Raw genomic sequence first — 27677 nt, 5'->3', positions numbered from 1 at the left:
GGACGAATGCCACAGCAGACCTTTTTTCTCTCTCTTCTGAAAACTGGAAATTCCTTTTGTTTTAACCCTTAGATGGGAAAAAGGACATGATTAGGAAAGACCTGACACTGCCTAGACAAGTTTTCTTTGTTTTTGAGTGGGGGTGGGTGAGTCAATGTGTGTGTTCGGGAGGCACAGGGGTGGGGGTGACCACCTTCAAATCCTACTACTCTACCATAGCTCAGTGGGGGCTCCCATTGCCCGAACTCATGAATTAAGAATAAAAGCAGATTAGTTCTATCAACAAACTTGCCAGTAATTTTATCTTGAGGCATTCTGAATATTTGTGCCCTCCTCTTCCTCATTCACACATTGAAATTTTAACCCTCCAGGTAAAGGTGTCAGATGGTGATCTGCTGGATCATGATGGTGGAATTCCTGTGAAGGAGGGCTGTGCCCTCAGAAAAGAATCCCGAGGGTTCCCTGTCTCTTTCTCCCATGTGAGGTGCAGGCCTTTAGCAGCCACCAAATCCGCCAACGCTTGACCTTGGACTTTGTACTCCCCACCCCAGAAACATGAGCAACAAAGTCTCATGGTCCCTGTCCTGCCTACTTCACACATTTTGTTACAGTAATCCGTACAGACTAAGGTACACGGAGGAGACACCACTTTGGGTGGGTGAGCGGACTTGCAACCGAGCCCTGGTAACCTGAGTCGGATGGATTCCCTGGGATCCACGTGGTGGAAGAAAAAAGCCGACCCCGGAGAGTTGTCCTCTGACCTCTATGTGTGCAGTGCGGCATGGTGTGCGTGCATAACACACACTAAATGAATGTAATAAACTTTTAAAGCGTGGTTGGAGACGCCTGATCTGAAAGGAATGTGAGAGGGAGACCGGAAGGCTACAGAGGAAGACCCTGACGGAGGAGCCAAGTGAGGGCCAGAGGGGGCCACAGCAGCCAGGCCAGCTGGACTGGGAGCTGGCTGTGTTATCTGAGGCTGCCTGACTCCTGTCTAGAGAGCCTAAAAGTGCCTGTGGGTTGAGTGACCCTCTCTATCAGTCCTGCAGGCCAAGTGTCACAGACTCCAGCCTGCCGTCAATGATGACCTTTGTTCCCTCAGCGTGGACCCAACGGTGGCCTTTCTTGCTTTCTTACATGCTCATATTAGACAAAGGTCTTTTGGGGAGTAACTTCCCAACGCTTAGGCTGCAGTTACAGATAGACAGTTTGAGGCTTAAGGACATTTTATGTGTTCCCCATCCTAGCTAGCACAGAAAGTCAGTAACTAGCATCCAGGGGTACAGCATCTCAAGCTAGCCCATCAGGGCATGAGGACGCAGGCTGCCTGTCATACCTTGACCAGGTCTTCCAGGGTGTGGACAGACTCGTCCACAGCCACCAGGTAGTGAAGCTTAGGCACGTGGTCTATGACGTTCTGGATCACTCTGTGGAGCAAAGAGCACAATAGCCAGGCAGGAAAGGAGATAACCGGACCTCAGCCCCTTTCCCCCAGGCCAGGGAGGTGCTTGGCACTTTGATAAGGGGCCTCTCTTACGCTCCACCAAGATCAGGGGCAGGGCTACATCTGCTGTCTACAGATGACGTGGGGAGGTGATGAAAAAGCTGGGTGACATGTCCCAGACTGAAGAACCCCAGGCAAAGACAGTCAGGTTTGAAAACAGATACATTTGGGTCTCGAACCTGTTTTCTTTGTGACTTATTTTTCTATTTCTTTGATTCACTTTTTATCTTGTTATTGTTGCAGTCACTGTTAATATTCTGACCTCTCGGTTGAGCTCAAGGCCTTGTCCGAGCTAGGCAGGCACCTACCATTGACCACCACACACCCAGCTCTCTTTTCTACTTACTTATTTTCAGGCAGAATCTCACTCGATTGCCCAGGCTAGCTTTATACTTGCTTTGGAACCAAGGTGGGCCCTGAAGTTTTGATCCTCCTGCCTCAGCCTCCTCGGTAACTATCATTAACAGGATCATGAGCCCAGATGGGACCTGGTTTCTAAGTATACAGTTCCCAACTCCAAGAAGAGGACCTGACTCTGGCCTCACATCAGGAAGGCTTGTCCAGCCCGTGGCTCACGTGAATCTCACCGACTGTGCTCGGGGTCAGTGATTTGCAAAGAGAGACACAGTGTCTAGATTTGGCAACTGTCTTAAGGAAGTCACGCGGAGGTGAGCTGTGTCGGTGACCAACAATGAGGACAATACTCGTGTCGGACAGCTGCTGTGACTGTCCCCATCTTATGTTGGGATCATCGTATTTCCGGAAACAATAGGGGTTGGAAGTCCACTGCAGCGGCCTGTCAGTTCTACTGTAGTCTTAGCTTTTTTTTTTTTTTCAGTAAACTGAAATTAAAATGTGTACATCTAAAGCTTCGTTCAGCTCATGGTAGAGTGAACGTCTAACCCATGCCTGGACCTGGGCTCTACCCCCAGCCCTGGAAAGGAGAGAAGCAGCAATAGTAGTAAATGTTCATTTCACATCTATTTCATGTCAACGTCGCAGAGGATTGTAGCCTCTGGCTCTCATTCCTCTGGCATATGATCTGTCTTCAGAATAATCTTCAGGAAGAAAGAAGGTGTAACTGTAAGGGGAAAGAGCCCCATAGTCCTTCCTTAATGCAAAACAGAAGAGGAAAAGAAATCACCCTGTAGGAGCTGGAGAGATGGCTCAGTGGTTAAGAGCACTGACTGCTCTTCCAGAGGTCCTGAGTTCAAATCCCAGCAACCGTCACATGGTGGCTCATAACCGTCTGTAATGGGATCTGATGCCCTCTTATGGTATGTCTGAAGACAGCTACGGTGTACTTACATATAATAAATAAGTCTTTAAAAAGTAATAATAATAAGAAGGAACCACCCTGTAATGGGTCTTTGTATACTAAGGACTGGCGGGACTCAGGTCAGGACTCGGGTGGCTGGGTCCCCCAACCCCACTCTGAGACAAAGAGGAAAAGAGGTGGGTTGCCCAGCATGTGTACCCCAAACCCTTTCCTTCCCAGAGCTGTTTCTTGGCTGACCGGGTCTCTGAGAAACGAAGCTACACTCGTGACCGGAAGTGGGAAGTATTGAGCCGTGGTGGTTGGGGGCGGGGATAATGCTTCATCAGGTGCAAAATGGTGATGCTAAGGGCCTTCTGTATGGTGGGGCTGTGAAGAATGAATAAGATAATAATGTGTGTGAGGGTTTGGGCTCTATGACTTGAACAAGAATTAGGCATATTAATCACCCAGGACAGTCACATTTCCGGGAGGCCTCTTACCCTGCTAGGTCAAGAACGTGAATGGCTGGAATGCAATTGCTCCCGTCTCCAAACACCGGTAATGCAGGAATCTCTCCGAGCCAGGCCATCTGAAAGAGCGACAGGTAGGGGGCGTTTGGCCGGAGTGTGTTTCTCCATTGCAGCCCACCTCAGGTCATCAGAGGACTCCAGAAATGCCACCGCGCCTGGCCTCTGGCTGTCCTCTTGGATCACCTTCTCTCAGACTTTCATCCAGCCAGCCCCATAAAACTCTAGTTGTCAACGCTTAGATCTCATTTTAACAATCTGCAGTATTTGACCCTACAGGGAACTCCTGGGGTTTCTTTGTTTTTTGTTTTTTGTTTGTTTGTTTGTTTGTTTTTTGGTTTTTGGTTTTTTTTTTAGATAGTAAGTTCTTTTCTGCTCGGCATTGGGCATTGACAACACTGTCATTTCTCTTTGTCCTTCCTGGGTCTCCGTCCCATTCCCAGGTATCCTCCAGATCCTGAATTCTCCTCCATTGTCTGCGTTGACTCTCCAGGTGACAGTGAGTCCCACGGTTTAGATGCCTTCCTCATGCTGACTGACCCCTTATGCTGCCTCTGGACCATACCAGAGATTCAGTCTTGATCTCCTCTTCCATTTTTTTTTTTAATTTCACTGTTTATTAAAGCACATTTGTAAAAAGACAGCCAGATCTGTTTATGAACTTTCTTCTTACATTTAAAATTCTTATTGTGTGAGGGAGTGAGTATGTGTAACCGTGCCTGTCCAAGTACCAGTGTGCAAGTCAGAGGGTGGTCTGTGGGAACTGATTCTCTCCTTCCACCACATACTGAGGACTGAACCCCTCCCTCTCCTCCTAAGCCCCCTCTCCTTCCCCTCCCTCACCTCTCCTCCCTTTTCCCCACCCCTCTCCTCCCTTCCCTCCCCCTCCCTCTTCTCCCTTCCCCTCTCCTCTCTCTCCTCCCCTCTTCCCTCCTTCCCTCAGCTCTGCTCTCCTCTCTCTTTCTTCCTCAAGACAGGCTTTTCCATTATCTTGTAGGCTGACCTCAAGTCTCAACACCACCCCTGCCTTGTAAAACACTTTTGAGAATGCTCAGAGAGGGCTGACAGATAGCTCAGTGGGTAAACACTTAACACAATGGTACTTCACAATGCTGCCCTCTGAGCTCTGTACTGGAACTGAGGCATGTGCAGGCCCCGGTACACACATTATACACACACACACATCATTATCATAGTCGTCGTCGTCGTCATCATCATCATCATCATCATAAATGCTCCTGAGCGAGGATGAAGGCAAGGATATGAGTGAGGAAGTTGCTACTTTGTAACCTAACTTGAAAGTGAAATTAAGGACTGGAGAGATGGCTCAGTGGTTAAGAAGTCCTGAGTTCAATTCCCAGCAACTACATGGTGGCTCACAATCACCTGTAATGGGATCTTGGCGCCCTCTTCTGGCATGCAAGCATATATTCAAGCAGAACACTGGATAGTTAATAAATATTTTGAAAGTGAAATTAAATTAATAATTACGAAAAAAAGAGTTCATTTAGTCCTTGGAAAGGCCAGACCTTAAAAAATGCGTGTAAGATGCCTCCTTCCACTCCATACTGAAGTCCTGAGGCGACTACATAAGTTACAAACTTTTTGGCCTAAAACAGATAAAATACAAAGGGGGGGGGGAGGGAGGGAGGGAGGAAGGAGGGAGGGAGAGAAAATTGGTACAGCATTAGTCATATTAAAGCCGTCTTAGTAAGTTAAATGGACACTGCTGCAGGCCCTGCCCTCTCTGCTGCAGGCTCCGCCCTCTCTGCTGCAGGCTCCGCCCTCTCTGCTGCAGGCTCCGCCCTCTCTGCTGCAGGCTCCGCCCTCTCTTCTGAGCTCTTTAGTTAGGCACTGCTTAGGGCACAGACAGGGTCCCTTATTGGGGAAGGAAAAAACTGCACACAATTCAGAACTGTTTCCAGCCACCACTGAAATTTAATGGGAATGAAGAACTAAATTAATTCAGAGCTGTTCCTTGTGAAAACACCTGTGAACTCTCTGTTGGCCCTGAGGAGAAGGGAGGCTAGGAAAACAGGTCCTTCCAGAAGGATCTTCAGTCACCCACCCCAGTGCTCACATGACTGTGAAGCCCAGGACCAGGTGGGGGCTTTGTTCAGTTATGAGACAGGGTCTCACGTAGCCCAGGCTGGCCTTGCCCTCACTACGTTGCTGAGGATGACACTACTTGTTGAGTGCTGGATTACAGCTTGTGCCGCCGCCCTCACTTATGTGGTGGTGAGGGTCAAACCAAAGGCTTTGTACATGTTGGGTAAATACGCTGCCATCTAAGCTACGGCCCCAGATCCTGAACCAGGTCTCAGTACGAGGGTTTTGATGGACAGACATGCTTTACTTTGCACAGAGAAGTCACTGTGGCCTTGATGATACTTTGTGGTGACCAAGCCGGGCTCAGTGGTATGTGCCTGCTGAATCTGCTCTGGAGGCTAAGGTTGGGAGATTACTTGGGCCCATGCAGTGGACAGACCAGCCTGGGTGTGTCAGAAAGACACTGAAAAAAATCAGAGAGCTTAGTGCAGTGAATGGTTCGCACTGTGATGTCTACGTTTCTTTCCATTCCCTAACATTGCTTTCCAGAGCTTGAGATGGACCCCAGGTCTGCAAAGCATGCTGGGCATCAGACCTGGTTCCTCTGACTCCACTGAAGCTTTCATTCATGGACTGCCAGTGTACTCAGTGTGCCCAGCCTAGAGCAGAACTGCTGAAGTCTGCTTAATCACAGTGGGGATCCATCCTCCTCACTTGAGAGAGATTCATGAGTGTGTGTGTGTGTGTGTGTGTGTGTGTGTGCGCGCGCGTGCGCGCGCACACACTTATGTGTACACACTGGAGGGAGGGAAGGAGGGAGGGGAAAGAAAACAGAAGAAGAGGACAAGGAGGAAGAGGAAGAAGAGGAGGAGGAAGTAGTAGTAGTAGTAGCAGTAGTAGCAGTAGTAGTAGTAGTAGTAGTAGCGGTAGTAGTAGTAGTAGTAGTAGTAGTAGTGGTAGTAGTAGTAGTAGCAGCAGCAGCAGCAGCAGTAGTAGTAGTGGTAGTAGTAGTAGCAGTAGTAGTAGTAGTAGTAGTAGTAGTAGTAGTAGTAGTAGTAGCTGAAGTTGATGTTGTCCTGGCTGGACATAGTGACTTATGATCATACTCCCAGAATTTACTTGGGAGGCTGGGGCACAGGATTGCCACAGTTTAAGGTTCCAAGCTACCCTGGATTACGGGGTAAGATCCATGTCCAAAAAGTGTGTGTGTGGGGGGGGAGATTGAGTTCAGACAGTGCATAAACAGAATGCACAGAGAATCACAGCCGACCTAGCATGACTCACGGCAATCTTTTATGAGTTCAGTCTTGTGAGATGCAGACAATAGGGGAATTCTAAAGATCAGAATAATAATTCAGAAATAATTCTACTGTGCGGGCGTGAAGCCGTGTTCTGTATCTTTTTGCTTCTCTTTGTTGTCGTAAACCTTAACCAATACACATCTGGGGCGAGCTTAGGGGAGGAGAGGGTTAACTGACTTACACTTCCTGTCACAGAAGGGCATCATGGGAGGGAAGTTAGGAAGCAGGAACTGGAGGAGCAGCCATGGAAGAATGCTGCTTACTGGCTTGCTCTCAGGCTCACAGTGAGCTTAGAGGGCCGGGGCACATCAGCCTAGGGATGCCACTGCCCACAGTAGACATGTCCTCAGGCCAATCCTGCTGAGACAGTTCTTTCAGAGAGGCTCTCTTCACTTGTGTCAGGCTGGCAACAAAACCAACCTACGACATATTTCTTGGTTCTAATTCTCAGATAGATTTGGACGGATTAGACTGGAAAGTTACTGAGATTTTTTAAAAAACTTATTCAGTTGGAGAGGTGGCTCAGAGGTTGAGAGCACTGACTGCTCTTCCAGAGGTCCGGAGTTCAATTCCCAGCAACTATATCTGTAATCACAACCATCTGAAATGAGATCTGGTACCCTTGTCTGGTACGCAGGCATATATGCAGGCAGAACACCGTGTACATACATACATACATACATACATACATAAAATGTATTCATCTACAACTAGCTGGGCAGTGGTGTGATAATGCTTGCCTTTGGGAGGCAGGTAGACCTCGGAGCTCGAGGCCAGCCTGGTCTTCAGAGGGATCTATCTCCTGCACAGCCAGGGCTACACAGTGAACCCCGTCTCATAAGGGAAAGCAAACAAACAAATGAATAAATAGGCTGGGTCAAGCATAGTAACAAGGTACTTCGGAAGTACACATGAGCTCAAGGTTTGAGACCTGGACTGAAAGGTTCAGGGGGAAGGAAGGAAGGAGGGAGGGAGGGAGAGGATAAGGGAGGAGGAAGAAGAGGAGGAAGAAGAAGAGGAGAAGGAGGAGGAGGGTGGTTTTTGAATGAAAATGGATTGTCCTGTAGGCTTAGGAGGAGTGGCACTATTTGAAAGTACTGGGACACGAGACCTTGCTGGAGGAAGTGTGTCGCTAGAAGTGGGCTTTGAGGTTTCAAAGGCTCATGCCAGGCCCTATGTCTTGCTCCTTCCTGACACCTGGGGATCTGTTTTGTTTTGTTTTGTTTTTCCGGAGCTGGGGACCGAACCCAGGGGCTTGCGCTTGCTAGCCAAGTGCTCTACCGCTGAGCTAAATCCCCAACCCCCCCTTTTTTTTTTTTCTTTTTCTTTTTTTTGGAGCTGGGGACCGAACCCAGGGCCTTGCGGTTGCTAGGCAAGCGCTCTACCACTGAGCTAAATCCCCAACCCCAAATTTTTTTTTGGTTTTTTTTTTTTTTTCCCCTGGAGCTGGGGACCGAACCCAGGGCCTTGCGCTTCCTAGGCAAGCGCTCTACCACTGAGCTAAATCCCCACCCCTCTACCTGGGGATCTGAATGTAGCCCTCTCAGCTTCTTCTCCAGCTCCATGCCTGGCTGGACGTTACCCTGCTCCCCCAGTGATGATCATAGACTGAACCTCTGAAACTGTAAGCCAGCCCTGATTAAATGTTTTCCTTTGTGAGAGTTGCTGCGGTCATGTTGTCTCCTCAGAGCAAAAGAACATTGATTAAGCAGAAAAAAAAAAGGATAGTTTTTTTTCTCTAAAAGTTAAACCTGGGAGCTGGAGAGATGGCTCAGTGGTTAAGAGCACTGACTGCTCTTCCAGAGGTCCTGAGTTCAAATCCCAGCAACCACATGTACAACCATCTGTAATGAGATCTGATGCCCTCTTCTGGTGTGTCTGAAGACAGCTACAATGTACTTATATAGAATAAATAAATCTTAAAAAAAAAAAAACAGGGCTGGAGAGATGGCTCAGTGGTTAAGAGCACCGACTGTTCTTCCCAAGGTCCTGAGTTCAAATCCCAGCAACCACATGGTGGCTCACAACCATCTGCAATGAGATCTGATGCCCTCTTCTGGTGTGTCTGAAGACAGCTACAGCGTACTCATATATATATAATAAATAAATAAAATATTTAAAAAAAAACAAAAAAAATTTAAACCTGGTGGCACATGCATGAATCTAAGAATTTAAAAGGTTAAGGCAAATTCAAGACAGTGGTCTACATAGCAAACTAGAGACATACTCTGTCTTTGAAAAACAGATTTGGGGCCAAGCACTGGCAACACCTCTAACCTTAGTAATCACAGCACAAGCAGGCAGAGCTCTCTGTTCAAGGCCAGCTTGGATTATATCCTGGGTTCTAGGACAGCCAGGGCTACCTAGTGAGACGCAGTTTCAAACAGAAAGAAGGGGCTGGAGAGATGGCTCAGTGGTTAAGAGCACGGACTGCTCTTCCAGAGGTCCTGAGTTCAAATCCCAGCAACCACATGGAGGCTCACAACCATCTGTAATGAGATCTGATGCCCTCTTCTGGTGTCTGAAGACAGCTACAGTGTACTTATATGCATAAAATAAATAAATAAATCTTCAAATAGAAAGAAAACTGATTTTACGGGGCTGGACCTGCCTGGCAGCTCTCAACCACCTGAACCTCCACACACTCAGGGACTCACTTGGCACATACACACATGTGCATATGTGCACATGCACATTACATATGCAGACATTTAGGCAAAAACACTTGTGCACATAAGCTAAAATTAAAAAATTAAAAAGGGATTTTCCAATGAATTTTTAAATTTAGAGTTAAGGATGATTAGTATATTTCTATAATAAACGAAGGTGTGAAGAGGACCCTGGCCCCTGTTGGATTAGCAGACACTGGGTTTCTGTGTGAGGATACGTCTTCATTTAGTGTGTGAGGTATGTGAGTGACCGACGGGGTGCGGATTGTAACAAATAGCAGACTGTGGGGCTGGGAGACATTAGGTAAGCCGGTATGCTCCTTTTCTTTTGTAGTCTAGGACATGTCTCATTGGTTGAGGCCTTGGCCCACTCCCCAGCATAAGGTTTGCCCTAAAGTTGAACTAGAATGTCTAATTCTCTCCCCTTCTGTTTGTCTGCTGTGTCGGTGTTGGTGTTTTGAGACTGGCTCCCACTATGTATCCCTGGCTGTCCTGGAACTGGCTCTGCTGTAGACCATGCTGGTCTCAAACTCAAATCCACCTGCCTCTGACTCCTAAGTGCTGGGATTAAATGTATGTACAACCTAGGGCTTGTTTGTTTTTGAGTCAGGGGGTCTCACTGTGTAGCTCAGGCTGGCCTTGGATGCACCATCCTCCTGCCTCACCTCCCTAGGTGCTGGAATTGCAGGCATGATCCGACACCCCTACAATCTGTTGTTTCTGTAACTGTTTCATGCTCACTGTGTATTCAAGACCACAGGTTCTTCAGGGACAGAATTGATGTTTGAAATAGATGTTGTCATGACTTATGAAACCACAAGGTGGCGCTTCAGAGCCGTCATCACAATCTGCTCTCCCCCACCTCCCTCTCTCCCTTTCTTTCCCTCTCTCCCTCCCCCTCCTCCCTGTCTCTAATTCAGTGGAACCTTGGGCTTGGGTTGAATAGGATGATGGCAGCAGCACCAGCCTCAGAGTTCTAAAGAGGACACATGTGAATCTGAGCACGGCAGGAGGAATGGTCAGCACCTCCCAGGGTAGGCTGTTCAGCCGGCCCTGATTTGCCTCTCAGTTACTATTTACGTACTACAGGCCGCTCGATAATCTATTTTGGTAGAAGTCACCATACATCTGTCATTTGACAGATGACAAATTGTTGCTGCAATAGTAACTTTTCTTTAGTGCTGGGTGCTGGGGACTCCTTGCCACACAAGGCTACCTGTCACTTAGTCTATCCCACACCTATATTTTCCTCTTTTTTTAAAAAAAATATTTATATACGTATTTTGGGTTTTTTTTTTTTTTTTGAGACAGTTTTTGTGTATCCCTGGCTGTCTTGAAACTTGCTCTGTAGACCAGGTTAGCCTCGAACTCAGAGATCTGCCTCTGCCTCCCGAGTGCTGAGATTAAAGGCATGCACCATGACCGCCTGGCTAAAGACTTATTTTTAATTATGCGGGGTGGGGGTTGGGGATTTAGCTCAGTGGTAGAGCGCTTGCCTAGGAAGCGCAAGGAAGCGCAAGGCCCTGGGTTCGGTCCCCAGCTCCGAAAAAAAAGAACCAAAAAAAAAAAATTATTCGGGGTGGGTGCATATGAGTCCAGATGCAAGCGGTATCAGACCCCCTGGAGCTGGGGCCTCCATGGCTACTGCTGACTAAACTTAGGTCCATCTCAACCACAAACTGAACTTGGGTCTGTGCTCCTAACCACTGAGCCATCTCTCCAGCCCCACTCTACCCTATCAGTCCCTATCCTAGAGTGACCAAACTGGTCTAGACCTCCTTCCTGTATCCCAGACTTGTGGAACCACGGGTGTGTAGTCCCTTCCTTCCCATCCCTACTGAGTTATTTGCCGAGACCTCTGGATGAAAGAGAGCCTGAGTTTAGCCGGGGGCCCAACATAGGGCTTTTAGGTCAGTGGGCTGGATCCTAATCTGGGCCAGGAACTCCCTAAGGATAGAATACTGCTTGAGCCAAAGCTCACCCCCATGGGGGTGTATGAGGAAATAAACCATGGTGTTCACACTGTTGTAGTAATGCACCCTTGCCATGCAAAAGCAGTCTGAGAAGGGATCAGGGCTGAGTATGCAGAGGCGAGAATTGCCCAGGTCCACCACCTCACGAAGACCCCTTCCCACAGTGGTCTCTGTGTCCAGACTTACATTCTTTCCAAACTTGAGGACTAGTTTTTCGGCGTTGATGTGGTCCTGGAAGTTGGGGTGATGTTTCCTTCGCCGATAATCCTCTTCGGTGAAGGGAACCTCGCTATCATCCTAGGGGAGACACAAGGTGCAAAGCTAGTACCCCAGAGCCAAGGGAGGCTGCACCGTTCAAGGAGCTGTTCCTTCCGGCTCGATGCAAGTTCCGAGAATCTCCCAGTAGCTGGCTCAGAGGACCTCCAACAGTCCACATAAGGAAGTGACAGATATTTACAGTGCTGGACTTAACAAGAACTCTACAGAACTCATTGAAACGTACCCCGTGGACACGTGCAATCCCTATGTGCTGATTGAGACAAAAATGATTCTCTAAAAGACAACAAAACGCTGTGCTTCCAGAGCTGTGTGGGGCAGGACTTGTTCTTCATGTCTGGGCTGTGGTTTGGGGTGACCAGGAGATTCACTTTGATGTGACCTCAAAACCAATGAGAGCAAGACCGGCAGGGTCCTTGATTGTACAGGTTGGGCTGCAGCCACCAAAGGGAACCATGGGGGCGGCAACAGGCTCTGGGTAGCAGATAGGATCTAGCTTTGGGGCAATACACAGAAATCAGTCTTTCTTGCAGCTGCAGGTTGCATGTTGAATGTTAGAAAGACTGCTGGCTGTAAGCTCCAAGACCAAACTGAAGCTCTGTGTATACTAACCAAAATGTTTGCTTTTTGTTTGTTTTGTCTTGTTTGTTTTGACGTAGGGTATCGGGTTGCCCAGGCCGGCCTTGCATTTGGTAAGTACTCAAAGGAAGTTGATGCTGAACTTTAGCTCTCCCTGCCTCCATCAAAGCTAAGGATAACCTGTAAGCCGGGCTTGCCCAAGGACAGGTAACATCCTGGGATGCTGGAGGCTGCTGCTCAGGTAAAATATCAAGTCACGTGTTTTCCCTTCAGTAAACAAGGTTGGTTGCCCCAACTGCACAGGATGCACTCAGTCACATAATAGGCAGGATGCACGCTTGTCCCTGACTGGATGGTGGCAGGTATAGCCTGTGGGTTCCCCCTGTGAGCACCCCACTAAAATAATTCACCACCATTCTTTGGGGGTCCTAGGTATGAACCTAGCCATTGTCCCTCTTCCTTGTCAGTATTTAATAAAGCATTTAATAAAGCTTGCTTTAATTGGACAATCGTGAATTTGGTGTGTGTTTCTCCTTGCAAATTTCAGGTTTAGCAAATTTCTGCCTCCTCAGGCTGGGATTATAGGCATGGGACAGCGTGCCCATTTTTTTTTCTTTCTTTTTTTCGGAGCTGGGTACCGAACCCAGGGCCTTGCGCTTGCTAGGCAAGTACTCTACCACTGAGCTAAATCCCCAACCCCTAGCGTGCCCATTTTATATCAATAAACTACCTGCTCTGAATTTATATTTACAGATCTGGTTCCTGGAGACCCTAGGAACCAGATCTTCCTTCTGTGACTGCAGTAACCAGGGTGTGTGAAACTTCTAAGCTGTGCTGTTGTGAAGCCCAACCAACTCTGCCTTTGAGAGTGCACAAAGTTCCACATGAGCAAACATCCTATGACAAGCAATAGCCAGTCACGCTACTGAAAGACCCCCAAACTTGGGGAGACTCTCGCTCTAGTCACGGGTTGGGGTACCCCCAGGAAACACGAGTAGCCGGTCTTGATGTAATCAGCAAGAGGCAGTTTTATTTACGAGATCTCGGGCTGACACATATCCCACACAGGAGACTGAGTCAAGCCCCGAGCCTCTCTAGGCAGGGGCTTATATAGGGAAAACCAGGGGTTTTTGTGTGGATACCCATAATTGGCTAGTACAAAGGGTGTAGTTATTTTTTTTTTCTTTTCTGCACGGAATTGTGTTAACAAAGCATTCTAGCATCTTAGCAATATGGGCAAGGTGGCTTATCTCGCTCAGCAAAGGGATGACTCATATTAGGGAGTGAAGGAAGGGAAGGGGAAGAGAAGGGAGGTAGCTCCAGGGGTAGCTCCAGATGGCCAGTGTCCTTGGAGCCCTATCTCAAATTCTTTTAGGCATAGCCAGACTTTGTTCATGACTAACTTTTAGAAATTTTAACCCTTCACTACAACAGCAGGGTCAAGATACATATAGATTACCTAAGACATCCTGCAGAAACAGATAACCTAGCCATCTTGTCTGTCAGCTGGTTTTGCCCCCATGTTTGGTTCCTGAAGATTACTCCAGAAATAGTTTTTAAAATATTAACTTGCTGACCCTCATGGAAACCCCCCCAAGTTTGCTGTAACTACAATAAATACCCTGCACCCTAGACTTAAGGCTCTCACTTCTGACCCCCTGCTATGGTGAGGCAAGAGCCCTGGCTCACAGGCTTGTTGTAATAAAGACCCTTGTGTGTTTGCATCAGAATTGGCTCCTCATGGTCTTTAGGGTCCCTGGGACTTGGGTATAGCTGTGACTGTAAACTGAGAAAGGCACCAGTTCAAGACGAGAGGTGGATTATTACCAGAGACATGGGTAGGGAGTGGTGCATATGCCTTCCTCTCGGACTCAGAAGGCAGAGGTAGGCAGATCTGAGTTCTAGGCCAGTAAGGGGTATATAGTGAGACCTGCTCTCAAACCATAGAAAAGAAACAATACATTTATTGTATGATGAATTGAGGGTGAAATTTACCCATGGTCACGGGCATTCAGGAACTTTAAAAAAGTACTTGGGAGGCAGAGGCTGGTGTGGAAAGCTTTCAGGGCTGCTTGGCAGGAATTTGACATTGGGTCAGGACAAGGAAGTAGGTTAGAACAAAGAAGCAGGCCTCAGGCAAGAATCTGACTTTGGGTTAGGACGGGAAAGTAGGCTCAGGTATCTTGGTCATCCTGATAAGCCCCTAGAAACATTGATCACCCGGCTTTTTATTGACTTGCTTGTTCCTTGACTATTTGTATTTATTGTCTTGCTTGTTCCTTAACCTAGAAATGACTTTATTTGCATGTAATTAAAATGGTATAAAAGCAGATTAGGAAAAAAATAAACCTGCCTTAGCCTCAGAACTGGATGGGGTCATGCTACAGTCTTATCTAGTTGTCTTTTTCCTTTTAATCCTTGCTCCTACGCTGGAGAACCTGTTGACTGACTGAGCTGGCTTGGTCAGGCTGGTAGATCTCGGAGTTCTAGGCTAGCCTGGTCTACAGAGTGAGTTCCAGGACAGCCAGGACCACACAAGAAAGCCTATCTGGAAACAACAGATTAAAACTAACAATGCAAGAAGGGTGTGGCGTGTAAATATGAATGGCAAAGTGGTTTTCCCCTTCTTTGTGCATTTGTGTGTGTGTGTGTGTGTGTGTGTGTGTGTGTGTGTGTGTGTGTGTGTGTTGGCAGGTATACATGTGTAGGTATCTTCTGTTGTCCAAACACTTTAACAGCTGAGCCATCTCCCTAGCCCAAAAATGACAGTATTTATGCCAGTATATCATATCTGCAAATTTGCTCAGTTAAGAAGAGAGATTCTTGGGCTGGAAAAATGTCTCCATGGTTAAGAGTACTGACTGCTTTTCCAGATGTCCTGAGTTCAATTCCCAGAAAATACATGATATCTCACAACCATCTGTAATGGGATATGATGCTCTCTTCTGGTGTGTCTGAAGACAGCTACAGTGTATTCATATAAACAAGATAAATATTTTAAAAAAGAGGATGGGCTGGAGAGATGGCTCAGTGGTTAAGAGCACTGACTGCTCTTCCAGAGGTCCTGAGTTCAAATGCCAGCAACCACATGGTGGCTCACAACCATCTGTAATGGGATCTGATGCCCTCTTCTGGTGTGTCTGAAGACAGCGACAGTGAACTTACATGTAATAAATAAGTAAATCTTTCTAAAAAAGAGGAGAGAGCCTCACAGGCAGCTCCAGCATAGTGGAGGATATGCTCTTAACTTTAAAAATGGCTTCTGTGGGGAAAATATAGGCTGCAGTGAAGGAAATGAGATCCTATCCCAGTCTACTCAGCCGGGCCTGGATTTGGAGTGGATTATAAAATGGAAGAAGAGAAAAGAGAAGGTGTGGGCTCAGCACCGGAGAGGCGTAGACAGGAGGATCAGGGACTCAGAGCCATCCTGGGCTGCAGGGTGAATTCAAGCCATTTTGGGCTACGTGAGGTCCTGCTCCAGATGTCAGGAGCCGTGGTGGGAACTTGACGATGATGAAGAAGGCAGCACGCGGAGGCTCAGGGCTGTGGGCCATGCTGAGGAGTGTAGGTAACCGAGACAGGTGGGTGGTGTGTAAATATTCACCTGAGGGTGTGGACATGCAGGTGCCATGGCCTTCGAGTGCAGGCTAAAAGACAACCGTGGGTGTCAGTCCTCACCGTCCACCTTGTTAGAGAAAGGGCCTCTTTGGTTTCTGGTTAGCCAGCATCCCAGCCGACTGGTCCTCAAGCCTCCAGGGACATCCTTGTCCACACGGGAGCTCTGCGATGACAACCACTCACACTATGTGACTGACTTTAATGGGGTTCTGGGGACTCAGAGTGGGGAGCCTCTGCGAGCACCTCTGCCCACTGAGCCGTGCCCCAGCCGGGGCTGACGCCTTTTAAGCGGGCCTGTTGCACAATCTGAATTACATTTTAACAGGGTTGTTGAGGTGGACGACAAATAGGAAGGAAGGGAGAAGGTAAGGAATGGAGCCCACCACTAGGTGGCGATAGATTCTCTCCCCCTACCCCGAAGGCTTCTATTGCTAAGACAGAACAGCATGATTACAAAAAGAAACAAGTTGGGGACAAAGGGTTTGTCTTATACTTCCATATTGCTGTTCATCATCGAAGGAAGTCAGGGAAGGATTTCAAACGGCAGAAACCTGATGCAGAGGCCATGAAGGGGTGCTGCTAGCAGGCTTGTCCAGAAACATAGAACCCGGGACCATTAGCCCACCCACAGTGGGCTGGGCCCTCGTCCACCAACCACTAAGAAAATACCGTACCGCTGGATCGTACAGCGGCAACTTCTCATCCGAGGCTCCCTCTTTCCAGATGACTTTAGTTTGTGTGTCGAGTTGACGTAAGACTGGCCAGCGCACCTCCTTAATCCAATGGGACAGGTCAAGGACCTAGGTGTCACCTCTAGGAACTTATGGCTGCTTTCGAAGCTCCTCAATCGCTGCTTAGCCTTCCGTACTGAGTTTCTAAGACTCTCCCCCTCACTCACCGCCAGGCAGCTGCCCTCGCCGCCTCAGCTCCAGCAGCCTGGCTTTGATCCTTTTCTTTATAGTTCTTCCATTTCTGGCAGCTCTGAGGCTTACCGCCTGCCCGCCCCGAGGGTTTTTCTTTTAAAGTGAGACACCGTCCTAACGAGCCCCAATAGGGAGTCCCATTTCCCAGGTGTCACATGATGGCTCTGTTGGGACTCTGAGATTTCTAGGAACTCTTCTTTCTTCCCCTTTAACGTTTTGATTGGCAGCGAAGATAAACCCATCCCTCGGTGGAATCCACAGCCAGCAATAGGCATCCAGAAGTTTTCATGGTTGGGGAAGCTGACAGTTGAGCCTGGAGCTAGAAAGTTGCCTTGGATACGATTACTAGATTGGGCTGGTGGTACACTTTGGATGATGCATTAAGAACTTGGCTGGGAGGGGTTGGGGATTTAGCTCAGTGGTAGAGCGCTTGCCTAGGAAGCGCAAGGCCCTGGGTTTGGTCCCCAGCTCCGGAAAAAAAGAACAAAAAAAAAAAAAAAAAAAGAACTTGGCTGGGAAACTGGCTGATGGGTGGGTGGGTGGGTGGGTGGATGGATGGGTGGGTGGGTGGGAGTGGGCTGGGACAACCCCAGTACCAGGGATTCTTTTAGCAGAAAGACAGAAAATTAGTTTGTGAGGGAAACTGTAGCTACTCCACCATTTTGCAGACATGGCATATCCTGGACAAATTACATATCACACAATTGGCTGTTCTTTTACATCCATGTGTCCAACCCATAGCACATGGATTGCTAGATTAAGAAGAAATAAATGGGGGGCTGGGGATTTAGCTCAGTGGTAGAGCGCTTACCTAGGAAGCGCAAGGCCCTGGGTTCGGTCCCCAGCTCCGAAAAAAAAGAACCAAAAAAAAAAAAAAAAAAAAAGAAGAAGAAGAAATAAATGGGACAATGAGATAAACAAATGAATCGTGTACCCCGAAAGAATATTTGTGTTGAAACTTAGTCACTACTTATCGGAAGTTTAAACTGAGCTGACCGCTCTTGTACGCACTTTTATTTGCTAACCTTAGCAATCAAACTCACACCCAGACTGGAAAGAGAATGTTCTAGAAGCACCCATCTTTCTAGCCCAAGGTTTAGTTGCCAGGCTCCCAGACCAGGAAAACTGCTGGGTGGCTGCTGCCTGCTGTGGATGCCATCTAGGGTACAGGAGCCTAGGAGCTTCTCGGCCCTGGCTAACATGACCCGACTGCCGGATATGACTGTTCTAGCTTTACCCCATTGCCAGTCCCGGTGTCTGCAGACTACAAGGTGGACTGCAAGGTACCCTGGCCATGGATTTTCACTAAAGAAAGGGGACAGTCTCTGCCCAGCCAGCTGCATGGAAGCCTGTCATTGAAAACCAGTCAGGGCTGTCAGTTCAGTTTCTGCCTTTAGGTTCCTGGAGAGACAGAGACCAGGCTCTGCGCTGTGAACCTTTGCTACTGGTGTTTGGGGCTATTCTCCTTTAGTCCTTAAATTTCATTACATTGACAGCAGCACATGAGTGTATTTTACATTAAAACACAAAACGAGAGAAATGTCAACAAAACCCCATGAAGCAGGGACAAGGTCTCACCATGTGCGTGGGCTAGCCCAGAATTCTTAGGCTTGAAATAACCCTCTCCCTGCTGACTCCAGAGTGTGCCCAGAGCTTGTTTGCTTTAAGGCCACCTTTCACTGGCAGGGGGTGGGGGTGGAGGTATGGGGGTGGGGTTGGGGGAATAGGGTGGGGGGGCAGCAGGGCGTGGGGAGGGTGGGGAGGGCTAGTTCCTTGCCGCTGAAGAAGTGATCATTTCCTTTACTGACAGATGCTCCAGTTCCTCTCCATCTGGCATTGTACCCTTTCCTTGTTATGTAGGAAAAGATGTCAGCATTTCTGAAAATTCTGTCGGTTCCTGAACAGATGTGGCAACAACTGCGCTCACTTGGTGTGGCTTTGCTCTTGCTTGATGATGATGATGATGATGATGATTACTGGTTTCTTGAGACAGGGTCTCTGTGTAACTCTAGCTGTCCTGGAAGTTGCTGGGTAGAGCAGGGTGTCCTGGAACTCAGAGGTCTGCTGGCCTCCGGTGTGCTGGGATCAAAGATATGTGCCACCACTGCCTGGCTTGTTTATTTTAAAATGTGTTTGTCTTTAAAGAATTATTTTATGCATATGAGCACACTGTAGCTGACATACCAGAAGAGGGCATCAGATCCCACTACAGGTGGTTGTGAGCCCCACTGTGGTTGCTGGGAATTGAACTCAGGACCTCTGGAAGCGGTCAGTGCTCTTAATTGCTGAGCCATGTCTCCAGCCGGCTTATTTATTTTTAAGTGAAATCTGATGACTCTGTTAACTGGACCTTCTTCCTATGGTTGAATTGTTTTACTGATTTATTCTTTATGCAAGGGTCTCTGCTGTCCAGGCTGGAGCTGAACTCTTCCTGTACTGAGGTGGTCCGGCTGCCTCAGCTTCCGGTGTAGCTGCCTCAGCTTCCGGTGAAGCTTTCATTGCGTGCCACTGAGCCAAGGTTGCCGATGACTATTCAAATCGCTTACTGTTTTCCACCCGCCTGGAACTTGTGTGGGCTCCGGGCTAGCTAGTTATTTGTGACAACTAGAACCTGTCAGTCACCCTTGTTCTGAGAGTCTGGCTGCGTTAGCATCTTCTCTGCGTTCTTTGCTCACCCTCAGAACATAGCTAGACTTTAAAAACAAACAGGGACTAGCAAGATGGTTCAGTAAGTGTAGGTGCCTGCTGCGTAAGGACCAGAGTCCCGGATTCAACGTGGCTGGAAATGGCTAGGAAAATGCATCTTGTAATCAATAATGTATCGCTTTGGAGAGCTGAGAAGCAATGTCAATGCCGGTGTGTGGGAGATCCCGCACACCATTTGCTTTGTCTCAACGGCTAAGGAAACTTCATTTTATACTAGTCATGCATCTAATAACCATTTGTCTCAGCTTCAAGTCCCCGGAAGCCATGTTCCCAGTAACCTGGACAGAATGACACTCCCCCCCAACCCCCCAGACACAGCCATACCATCTGCTTTGTTACATTATGACTGCTTGTTTCTTCATTTGCTTCTGTGACCTGCTTATGTAGACATTCAATGGCTGTTCTGAGGTTACCATGACATCCTAATCTTGGTAGCACACAATGGCTCTTGGCTTGCTTGTGCAGATACTCAAGGTTTTCTTGTGGTTTTTGCCCTTAAAAGTCCTTCCCTCGGGGCTGGAGAGATGGCTCAGTGGTTAAGGGCACTGACTGCTCTTCCAGAGGTCCTGAGTTCAAATCCCAGCAACCACATGGTGGCTCACAACCATCTGTAATGGGGTCTGATGTCCTCTTCTTGTGTCTGAAGACAGCTACAGTGGACTTATATAGAATAAATAAATAAATTAAAAAAAAGTCCTTCCCTCTTCCCTCAGCCCACTTCACATGGCAATCTCTAATCTGGCTCAGAGATCGATCACCAGTCCCCTAGCAGTATCAATAAACTTAGTGATTATAATTTGGATTGAGTTTGCGGTCTTTTCCCTGGGGCAGGTGTGTGTTGAACACTATAATGTCCTCGTCACTCTGATCGTACCCTCTGATGAGTCTTGAAGAGATGCTAGGGTGATTCTCCACTGAGTGGGAGGCTGTCACACAGCCACAAGTCTCTGAGGCAGCAGCGCTGGAAGAAGGCACGCCTTTAGTCACGATGTAGCCGCTGTGACCAATGTGTGACCAATGGGCGCGTGTTTGCTGTGCTGTGCTCATGGTGGTCTTACGTCCACCGGTGTCACCCAGACACTCGGGGAATGCACTGCGCTGTCATCAGCAGCTCCTTTATGACTAACCGTAAAGGTCATCTTCACTGTCGGGTCGTCCACATTTAGAGTCACCTAGAAGAGACACTGCTGGACGGGCCTGTCTGAGAACTACCCGAGAAGGGAGGAGCCACCAGCCTGCAGTCCCTGACTGAATGAAACGAGAGGAGGAAAAAGGAGCTGAGTGTCAGGCAGGCTTGGTGTGACCGGCCACCTCTCCCTCGGTCACACCTTCTCCTCCAAGGTGACCCAAATCCCTTCAGTGAGACAAGATAACCCAGCACTAGGGAAGCAGAGACAGACAGATCTCTGTAAGTTTAGGGCCAGATTAGTCTACAGAGTGAGGTAGGGTACATAGGGAGACCATATCTCAAAAACAAACAAACAAACCTACCCCCCACCCCCTACCCCTTGCTTTTGTCAGATGATCTGTCACAGCAATGACAAAGTAGCCAATGAGATAACCTTCTTGGATCCTTATCACCTGTATGATCAGGCCTTGACCAAAGCGTTGTTAGGTGGTGGCACTGTCTGTGGGGAGGCAATTTGAACTTCCTGGTGGCCTAAGCTGGGAATGCAGCTGGGTGGCAGAGTGTTTGTCCAGCCCTGGGTTTGATCTTTAGCACATCATAAAATCTAAATATGGCCACGAGTGCCTCTATACCCAGCTCTTTGGGTATAGATGTGGGAGGATCTGAAGTTACAGCCATCCCTGGCTACATAGTGAGTCTGAGGCAGCCTGGACTATTCGAGATGCTGTCACAGAGAGTGAAACAACAGAACAACACATACAGAAGCCTCACCAAGCCTTGGTGGTGTGAGGCCGGCTCCTTTTAACATAACTGCAGCCATTTTGTACTCAGACTCTATGTTACCCACAAGGTGAAATTAAGTTCATAGTTGTCACTTCAACCGACACTGAAGACTGTTACTACTATGCCAAAATGTTATGGTCGACTCACTTGTACCGTTTCCTCAATGCTCTGAGACTTCCCTGATCACCACCTGTCCACCACCCTTCTTACTTCACTCAGGATCAACCACCTTAAAGGTTGGCTGATGGTACTTTGTCTAGTTAGCCAAAAATGGTGTTGCCTCTGAACTTATGAACCTGGTTTTTCCTATAAAAAGCCTGTCCTGAGGACAGACTGGTGCCACAGTTAGGTTTTCCTTCTCGTGGTCCTGAACGCTCAGTGTTAGGGTGTGCATTCAAAAGACTATTCTTGCTTAACTGAGATCGCTGTACCCATGGTTTGTGTGGCGACTCCCAGACCCCGACATGGATTCACTTTGGGCTGATGAACTCTGTTGGATGCTTGAGATGGGGTGGGGTTCAGGAGCGCAGGGGTACCCGGCTCGCTCGGGTTCTACTCACAGGGTCCAGGGGTTTGGATCTCGCCCATGTCATCACTGTCGACAACAAAATGAACATCTTTCGCTTTTCAAAATGGCTGATTTCTTCACTCAGTGCTGTGGGGCCAAAAAACCAGAGAAATCACTTAATCATTGGAATCCATGTTAGGGTTTTTCTTGCCTAGTTTTAAACATGTTCATTCCAGTGTGTGTGTGTGTGTGTGTGTGTGTGTGTGTGTGTGTGTGTGTGTGTGTGTGTTGGATGTGGGTATATTTATTCGTGTGACTTCAGGGGCTAGCAGTTCTCAGAGGTGTCAGATCTCCCTGGAGCTGGCTTTATAAGTGGTTGTGAGCAGCCCCGTAATGCCTGTGGGGAACTTTGCAAGAGGTAAAGACCTTCTTGGGTTTCACAGAGGGCATTTCTGCCTAGCCTGGGCTTTGGGTGTGAAGGTAAGTTAGGTTGTATCTTTCCCTTAAACTGCAGCCAGCTTGGGGTGGGGTGAGGTGGGTTGGGGGCTCTACCTTGGGGGCCCAAAGGCTGTGGTAGAAAGCACAGGTGAGGAGGAAATGCAGGTTATGAACAAGGTGTGGTGAGTGTGTAGAACAGACATGCACGAAGGACAGTGAGTATGTCACCGTCACCAACAGAGGAGTCTGTCACAGGCTGTGCCGAGCCTCCCAGAGTTCCGGCTTATGGTGGCACTGATATAATCTTACTGTTGTATGACCTCACTGAGGTACAGAGTGAGGTCAGAGGGTCCTGGTGTTCTGGTGCACATTTCAGTGTTGATAGGGGATTCCTTACACCATCACACACTGGCGTGGGCGTCCTCACTGGGGAAAAGCAGGGACTCGCACTCAGACCGGGAAGCATGACGCTGTGCCACACATTCACACACATTCACGCTAAGTCAACTTCAAATCTGTCTTTAACAGTTTGTCTTTAATTCTACTGAGGAAATCTTTTCTGCTTCACTTTGCCCTGTTAACTTCTCCTCTCCCCTGCGCTTCACTTTGGCCTCTTTTGTGAATATGTGTCACACGTCTCAGGCTCTAACTGGGTCACCCTTCTAAAAATGTGGGACACTTATAATAGGCTGAACGTCTTCTGCCTGTCCCACCCTAGACACGCTCCTTGGATGCAACTATTTTCCCCTTGAGGCCGAGGCCGGGAGTCCATTCCTCTCTCCCATGCCGTCTGCTTTCCTCCCACAGCACCCACGAAACATGGAGAGGGAGAGACGAATTCTGCAACATTTCAAAATATAACGAAGTGTTGGCAAAAAGTACGTGTGCTCTAGAGGATTGTGCTACAGAGGATTGTTTCTCTCTTTCCCTGTCCACTTGTCTAGCCTCCAACTAGCTACATAGCAAAGGATGACTTCTGACTCTGTCTGCACCCTCCAGGTGCTAGGGTTATTTTCTGGTGCCTGGTTTGTGCACTGCTGGGGACTGAACCCCTGCTAGGCAGGCAGTCATTTGAGCTCCATCTCCAGCGCTGTAGTCTTTCTTTCTTTTCTAATCCTTCTTCCCTGCTTTTTTTTTTTTTTTTTTTTTTTTTGGACAGTTTTGTTGCAGGGCGGCTTGGCTTCAGGATCTTAGTCCTCACAGCTCAGCATCCTGAGTACCACACCTTGCTTATTCAGGGTCTGGAAAGATGGCTCGGCAGTTGGCTAAGAACATGTACTATTCTTGGAGAAGCCCTGGGTTCCTGTGGTGCATATGTCAGTGGCTAACAAGTGCCTGTAACTCCAGTCCCGGGGGGATATGATGCCCTCTTCTGGCCTCTGTGGGTATACGCACACAGACACAGACGCAGACGCAGGCGCAGGCGCAGGCGCAGGCGCAGGCGCAGGCGCAGACGCAGACGCAGACGCAGACGCAGACGCAGGCACAGGCACAGGCACAGACACAGGCACAGACACAGACATGCACACGCACACACCACTTACTAAATCCTTTTTCCCCACCCACATGGTGCCAGGTGACTTTGCCCACAGAATGAAGTGGCTCTGACTATTTTCTTATACAGAATCCTTCTACTCCACAGTCGTAGAAATTAGTTAAACCATTTCCTCCAAGTAGAGAAGTGCACATTTTTTAAAGAGATAAAAGAGAAGTCCCAGGAAAGCCAGTGCAAGGGCCACGTTTGAGAAATGATTACTTTGCCTGGATGGGTCGGGGGTCCTCATCTGATAGGCTGATGCTTTTCTGTTGCAACTGAATGTCTGTCTTTATTCGCTGTCTCACATTCACAGACACCGGCCATCGGCTGAGGCAGACAAGTGTGGGAGACAACTTAGTAACCTGGGGCACACTGGGCTTGGACAGTGCATACATCCTCTTCCCAAAATGCTTTCACTGGCCCCAGACCTCTTAACTGCATGTTCTACACTCACTCCTCTCCTGACAGTGCATCTAGCAGCAGAGTGGCAACTTAGAACTCTATCAGGCATGGTTTTTTTTTTTGGGGGGGGGGGTTTCAAGACAGAATGTGACGGCTATTCCAGTTGTCAATTTGACTATATCTGGAATGAACCACAATCCAGAAATGGAGGACACACCTGTGATCCAGATCTTGAGGTTGGAAGACACAGGCTTTTGATCCAGATCTTGAGGCATAGTGGCCATGAAAAGCTTAGGCCCAGGTGTGGTGGGCCATACTTTTAATCTGGGCCACACCTTCTGTTGGAGTTCCTACGTAAGGACAGTGGCAGAAGGAAGACTCTTCTCTGCCTGCCTGTACTCACTTGCCAGCACATCTGTTGGAACCTATGCCAGTCAGAATTCCAGCTTCTACAGAAGACCAGGTGAAACACCCAGCCTCGTGGGACTGAGCAACTCTGGTTGTCAGGCTTGGTGGCGAGTGCCTTTCCCGGCTGGGCCATCTCACAGACCCTGGACTGGCTTTGGATGCAGGTACAGTGAGGTATACTGCACCCTCGGAGTGACCTTTATTATTTTTTATGCTTTTGTTTTTTTTTTTTTGTTTTCAAGACAGAGTTTCTCTGTGTGGTCCCGGCTGACCTGAAACTCACTCTGCAGACCCAGCTGCTCTGAGACTCAGAGATCTGCCTGCCTCTGCCTCCTGAGCACTGGGATTAGAGGTTGCACCGCCACAGCCTGGCTCTCGAGGTCACCTTTTGTAGACAATTCCCTAGTTACCATCTTAGGCCTATGCATAATTGGGCATGTATATGATTAAAGCCAAGTGCATCACGGGAAGAGACATGCTCATTGTGTTATAGGGCTTATATCTGTCAATCAAAACACAGAACCAACATCACTATGTCCTTTAGCAACTAAACTCCTCCCTCTCTCGAACTCTATAAAAAGAAGCCCCAGGCAACAATTAGGGCCTCGTGTGCACTCACTCACGTCGTCCACTGGTATTTAAAATATTTTTATTATTTTTTTTTGGTTTTTTTTTTCGGAGCTGGGGACCAAACCCAGGGCCTTGCGCTTCCTAGGTAAGCGCTCTACCACTGAGCTAAATCCCCAGCCCCTAAAATATTTTTAAAAATTATTTTTATTTAATGTGTGCGAGTGTTTTTTTCCTGCGTGTATGTGTGTTTGCCGTTCTCACACAGTGTTAGGAGTCCAGAAGGGCTCGCGTGATACTTCAGGGGTCAAGCTCCTGCCACAGTGACTGTCCCACCATGATGAAGTGTGCCACGAGCTAAGCCAGAACGAGCTTTTTCACCCTTAAGACGCTTTGCCTGGGTGTTATATCACAGCAACAGAAAAGAAACTGGGAGGTTGTCATAGGGTCTTACTGCTGTGAACAGACACCATGACCAAGTCAACTCTCACAAGGACAACATCTAAGTGGGGCTGGCTCAGGTTCAGAGGTTCAGTCCATTGCCATTACGGTGGGAGCATGGCAGCATCCAGGCAGGCATGGTGCAGGAGGAGCTGAGAGTTCTACATCTTCATCTGAAGGCTTCTAGCAGAATACTGACCTCCAGGTATCTAGGAAGAGGGTCTTAAAGCCCATGCCCACAGTGACACACCCACTCCAACAAGGCCAAACCCACTCCAACAGGGTCACACCTTTTTTTTAAATTGGATTATTTTTATTTCAAATGTTATCCCCTTTCCTAGTTTCTCATCCCAGGTACCCCCTATTCCATCACTCCTCCCCCTTCTTCTATGAGGGTATTCCCCTCCAACCACCCACCCCTTCCCACCTCCCCGCCCTGACATTCCCCTACACTGGGGGATCCAGCCTTGGCAAGACCAAGGGCTTCTCCTCCCATTGGTGCCCAACAAGGCCATCCTCTGCTGCACATACAGCTGGAGCCATGGTCTATCCATGTGTACTCATTGGGTAGTGGTTTAGTCCCTGGGAGCTCTGGTTGGTTGGTATTGTTCTTATGGGTTTGCAAACCCCTTCAGCTCCTTCAATCCTTTCTCTAACTCCTCTAATGGGGTCCCTGTTCTCAGTTCAATGGTTGGCTGCCAACATTCACCTCTGTATTTGTCATACTCTGGCAGAGCCTCTCAGGAGACAGCTATATCAGGCTCCTGTCAGCATGCACTTCTTGGCTTCAGCACTATTGTCTGGGTTTGGTGGCTGTATGTATATGGGCTGGATCCCCAGGTGGGGCAGGCTCTGAATGGCCATTCCTTCAGTCTCTGCTCCAAAATTTGTCTCCATACCTCCTCCTATGAATATTTTTGTTCCCCCTTTTAAGAAGGACTGAAGCAATGGCCACACCTCCTAATAGTGCCACTCCCTGGGCCACGCATATACAAACCATCATGGAGGTGGAACCATACAGTAAGACCCTATCTCAAGACACTCATCACAGGAGACCCCTGGGTCTCCACCCCCTGGTGCACTCAATTAGCACACATTTCAAACTTGAGGCGCTTCTCAGTCTAGTTCTTCTGGGACTCTCAAAGGCTGAGTGCTTTCTACCCACCAGCTAGCTTCTTTATAGCAATGTTCCATGTAACTCACTGACCGGAGACTGCCCACAAGGCTTCCTGCACTTGCTGTGCATTCTCCGTGATGTTATAGACGACAACGTCACACTCCAAGAGACGCGCGAGCAGGTCCTCCCGGGAGGTGCCCTGAAGAGAGATGCGACAGTCTGCATCGACAAGACAACAAGGGAGTCACCCACTCCCAACTCCTACCCTGGGAGAGCCCCACGGGGAGTGTTTGCAGGACTACTTCTATTCAACTCAAATCATGGCTCTCTTTTGTGTGTAGTTCACATTTAACAGAGGCATCATTGAAAACAGCCTGGGGTAGGTGATTTCGGAATTGCTGGAGAGATGGCTCAGTGGGTAAAACATGTGCCTTGCAAGTGTGAAAGAAGACCTGAGTTATGTCCTAAGATTACAAAAAGCAATGCTGGCCTTGATGGTGGTGCCTCCCACTGGTCAAGCTGGGGAGGTGGATGTGGGATGGTCCTTGGGGCTCCCTCATGAGCCAGTCTAGCCTACTGGGTGAGCAGCAGGCCAGCTAGAGACTGTGTCAGAGGAGAAAGACAATGTTCCTGAGGAAGACCACCCAACACTGCCTTCCAGGTCCCGCACACAGGTGTGGGCGTGTACATGTTTTTCCAGGTCCTTTCAGGTCCTTTGGCATTCACCTACTCTAGGTGACTATGACAGAGTGCAAGACACGGGGTGTTTTAAAGAACAGAATTGCATTTCTACCATGTAGGGACAAAGTCCAAGGCCAAGGTGTACTAAGCAAGTCTGGTTACAGCCGGAGGGAAGAATCCATTCCTCCCTTCTATTTTAGCTCCCGGGGAGTGACAGACGAGTGCTGCGGAAACACTTGATCACATTGTGAACCCTGAGATTGTGCTGTTTGCTGGCTCAGAC

The 27677-nt window shown here is 48.4% G+C and overlaps 1 protein-coding gene across 5 annotated transcripts in view; it reads right to left on the bottom strand.

Moving 5' to 3' along the window:
- Positions 1-27677, bottom strand: part of Ak7 (adenylate kinase 7) — a 68176-nt gene that overhangs the window by 34010 nt on the left and 6489 nt on the right. For 4 of the 5 annotated variants that reach the window (XM_017594182.3, XM_063262001.1, XM_063262002.1 and 1 more), the window contains exons 3-8: positions 26804-26912; positions 21856-21950; positions 11468-11578; positions 4819-4899; positions 3263-3351; positions 1337-1427 (exon numbers count right to left, since the gene is read on the bottom strand). In XM_017594182.3, the coding sequence (XP_017449671.1) occupies positions 1337-1427; positions 3263-3351; positions 4819-4899; positions 11468-11578; positions 21856-21950; positions 26804-26912 (576 nt within the window). The remainder of the gene's footprint in view (positions 1-1336; positions 1428-3262; positions 3352-4818; positions 4900-11467; positions 11579-21855; positions 21951-26803; positions 26913-27677) is intronic. The other variant, XM_063262003.1, reaches the window with a different exon arrangement.

The sequence above is a fragment of the Rattus norvegicus genome, chromosome 6, assembly GCF_036323735.1.
Source record: "Rattus norvegicus strain BN/NHsdMcwi chromosome 6, GRCr8, whole genome shotgun sequence".
Taxonomy (NCBI): Eukaryota; Metazoa; Chordata; class Mammalia; order Rodentia; family Muridae; genus Rattus; species Rattus norvegicus.
This window is presented reverse-complemented; position numbering and strand designations above follow the sequence as displayed.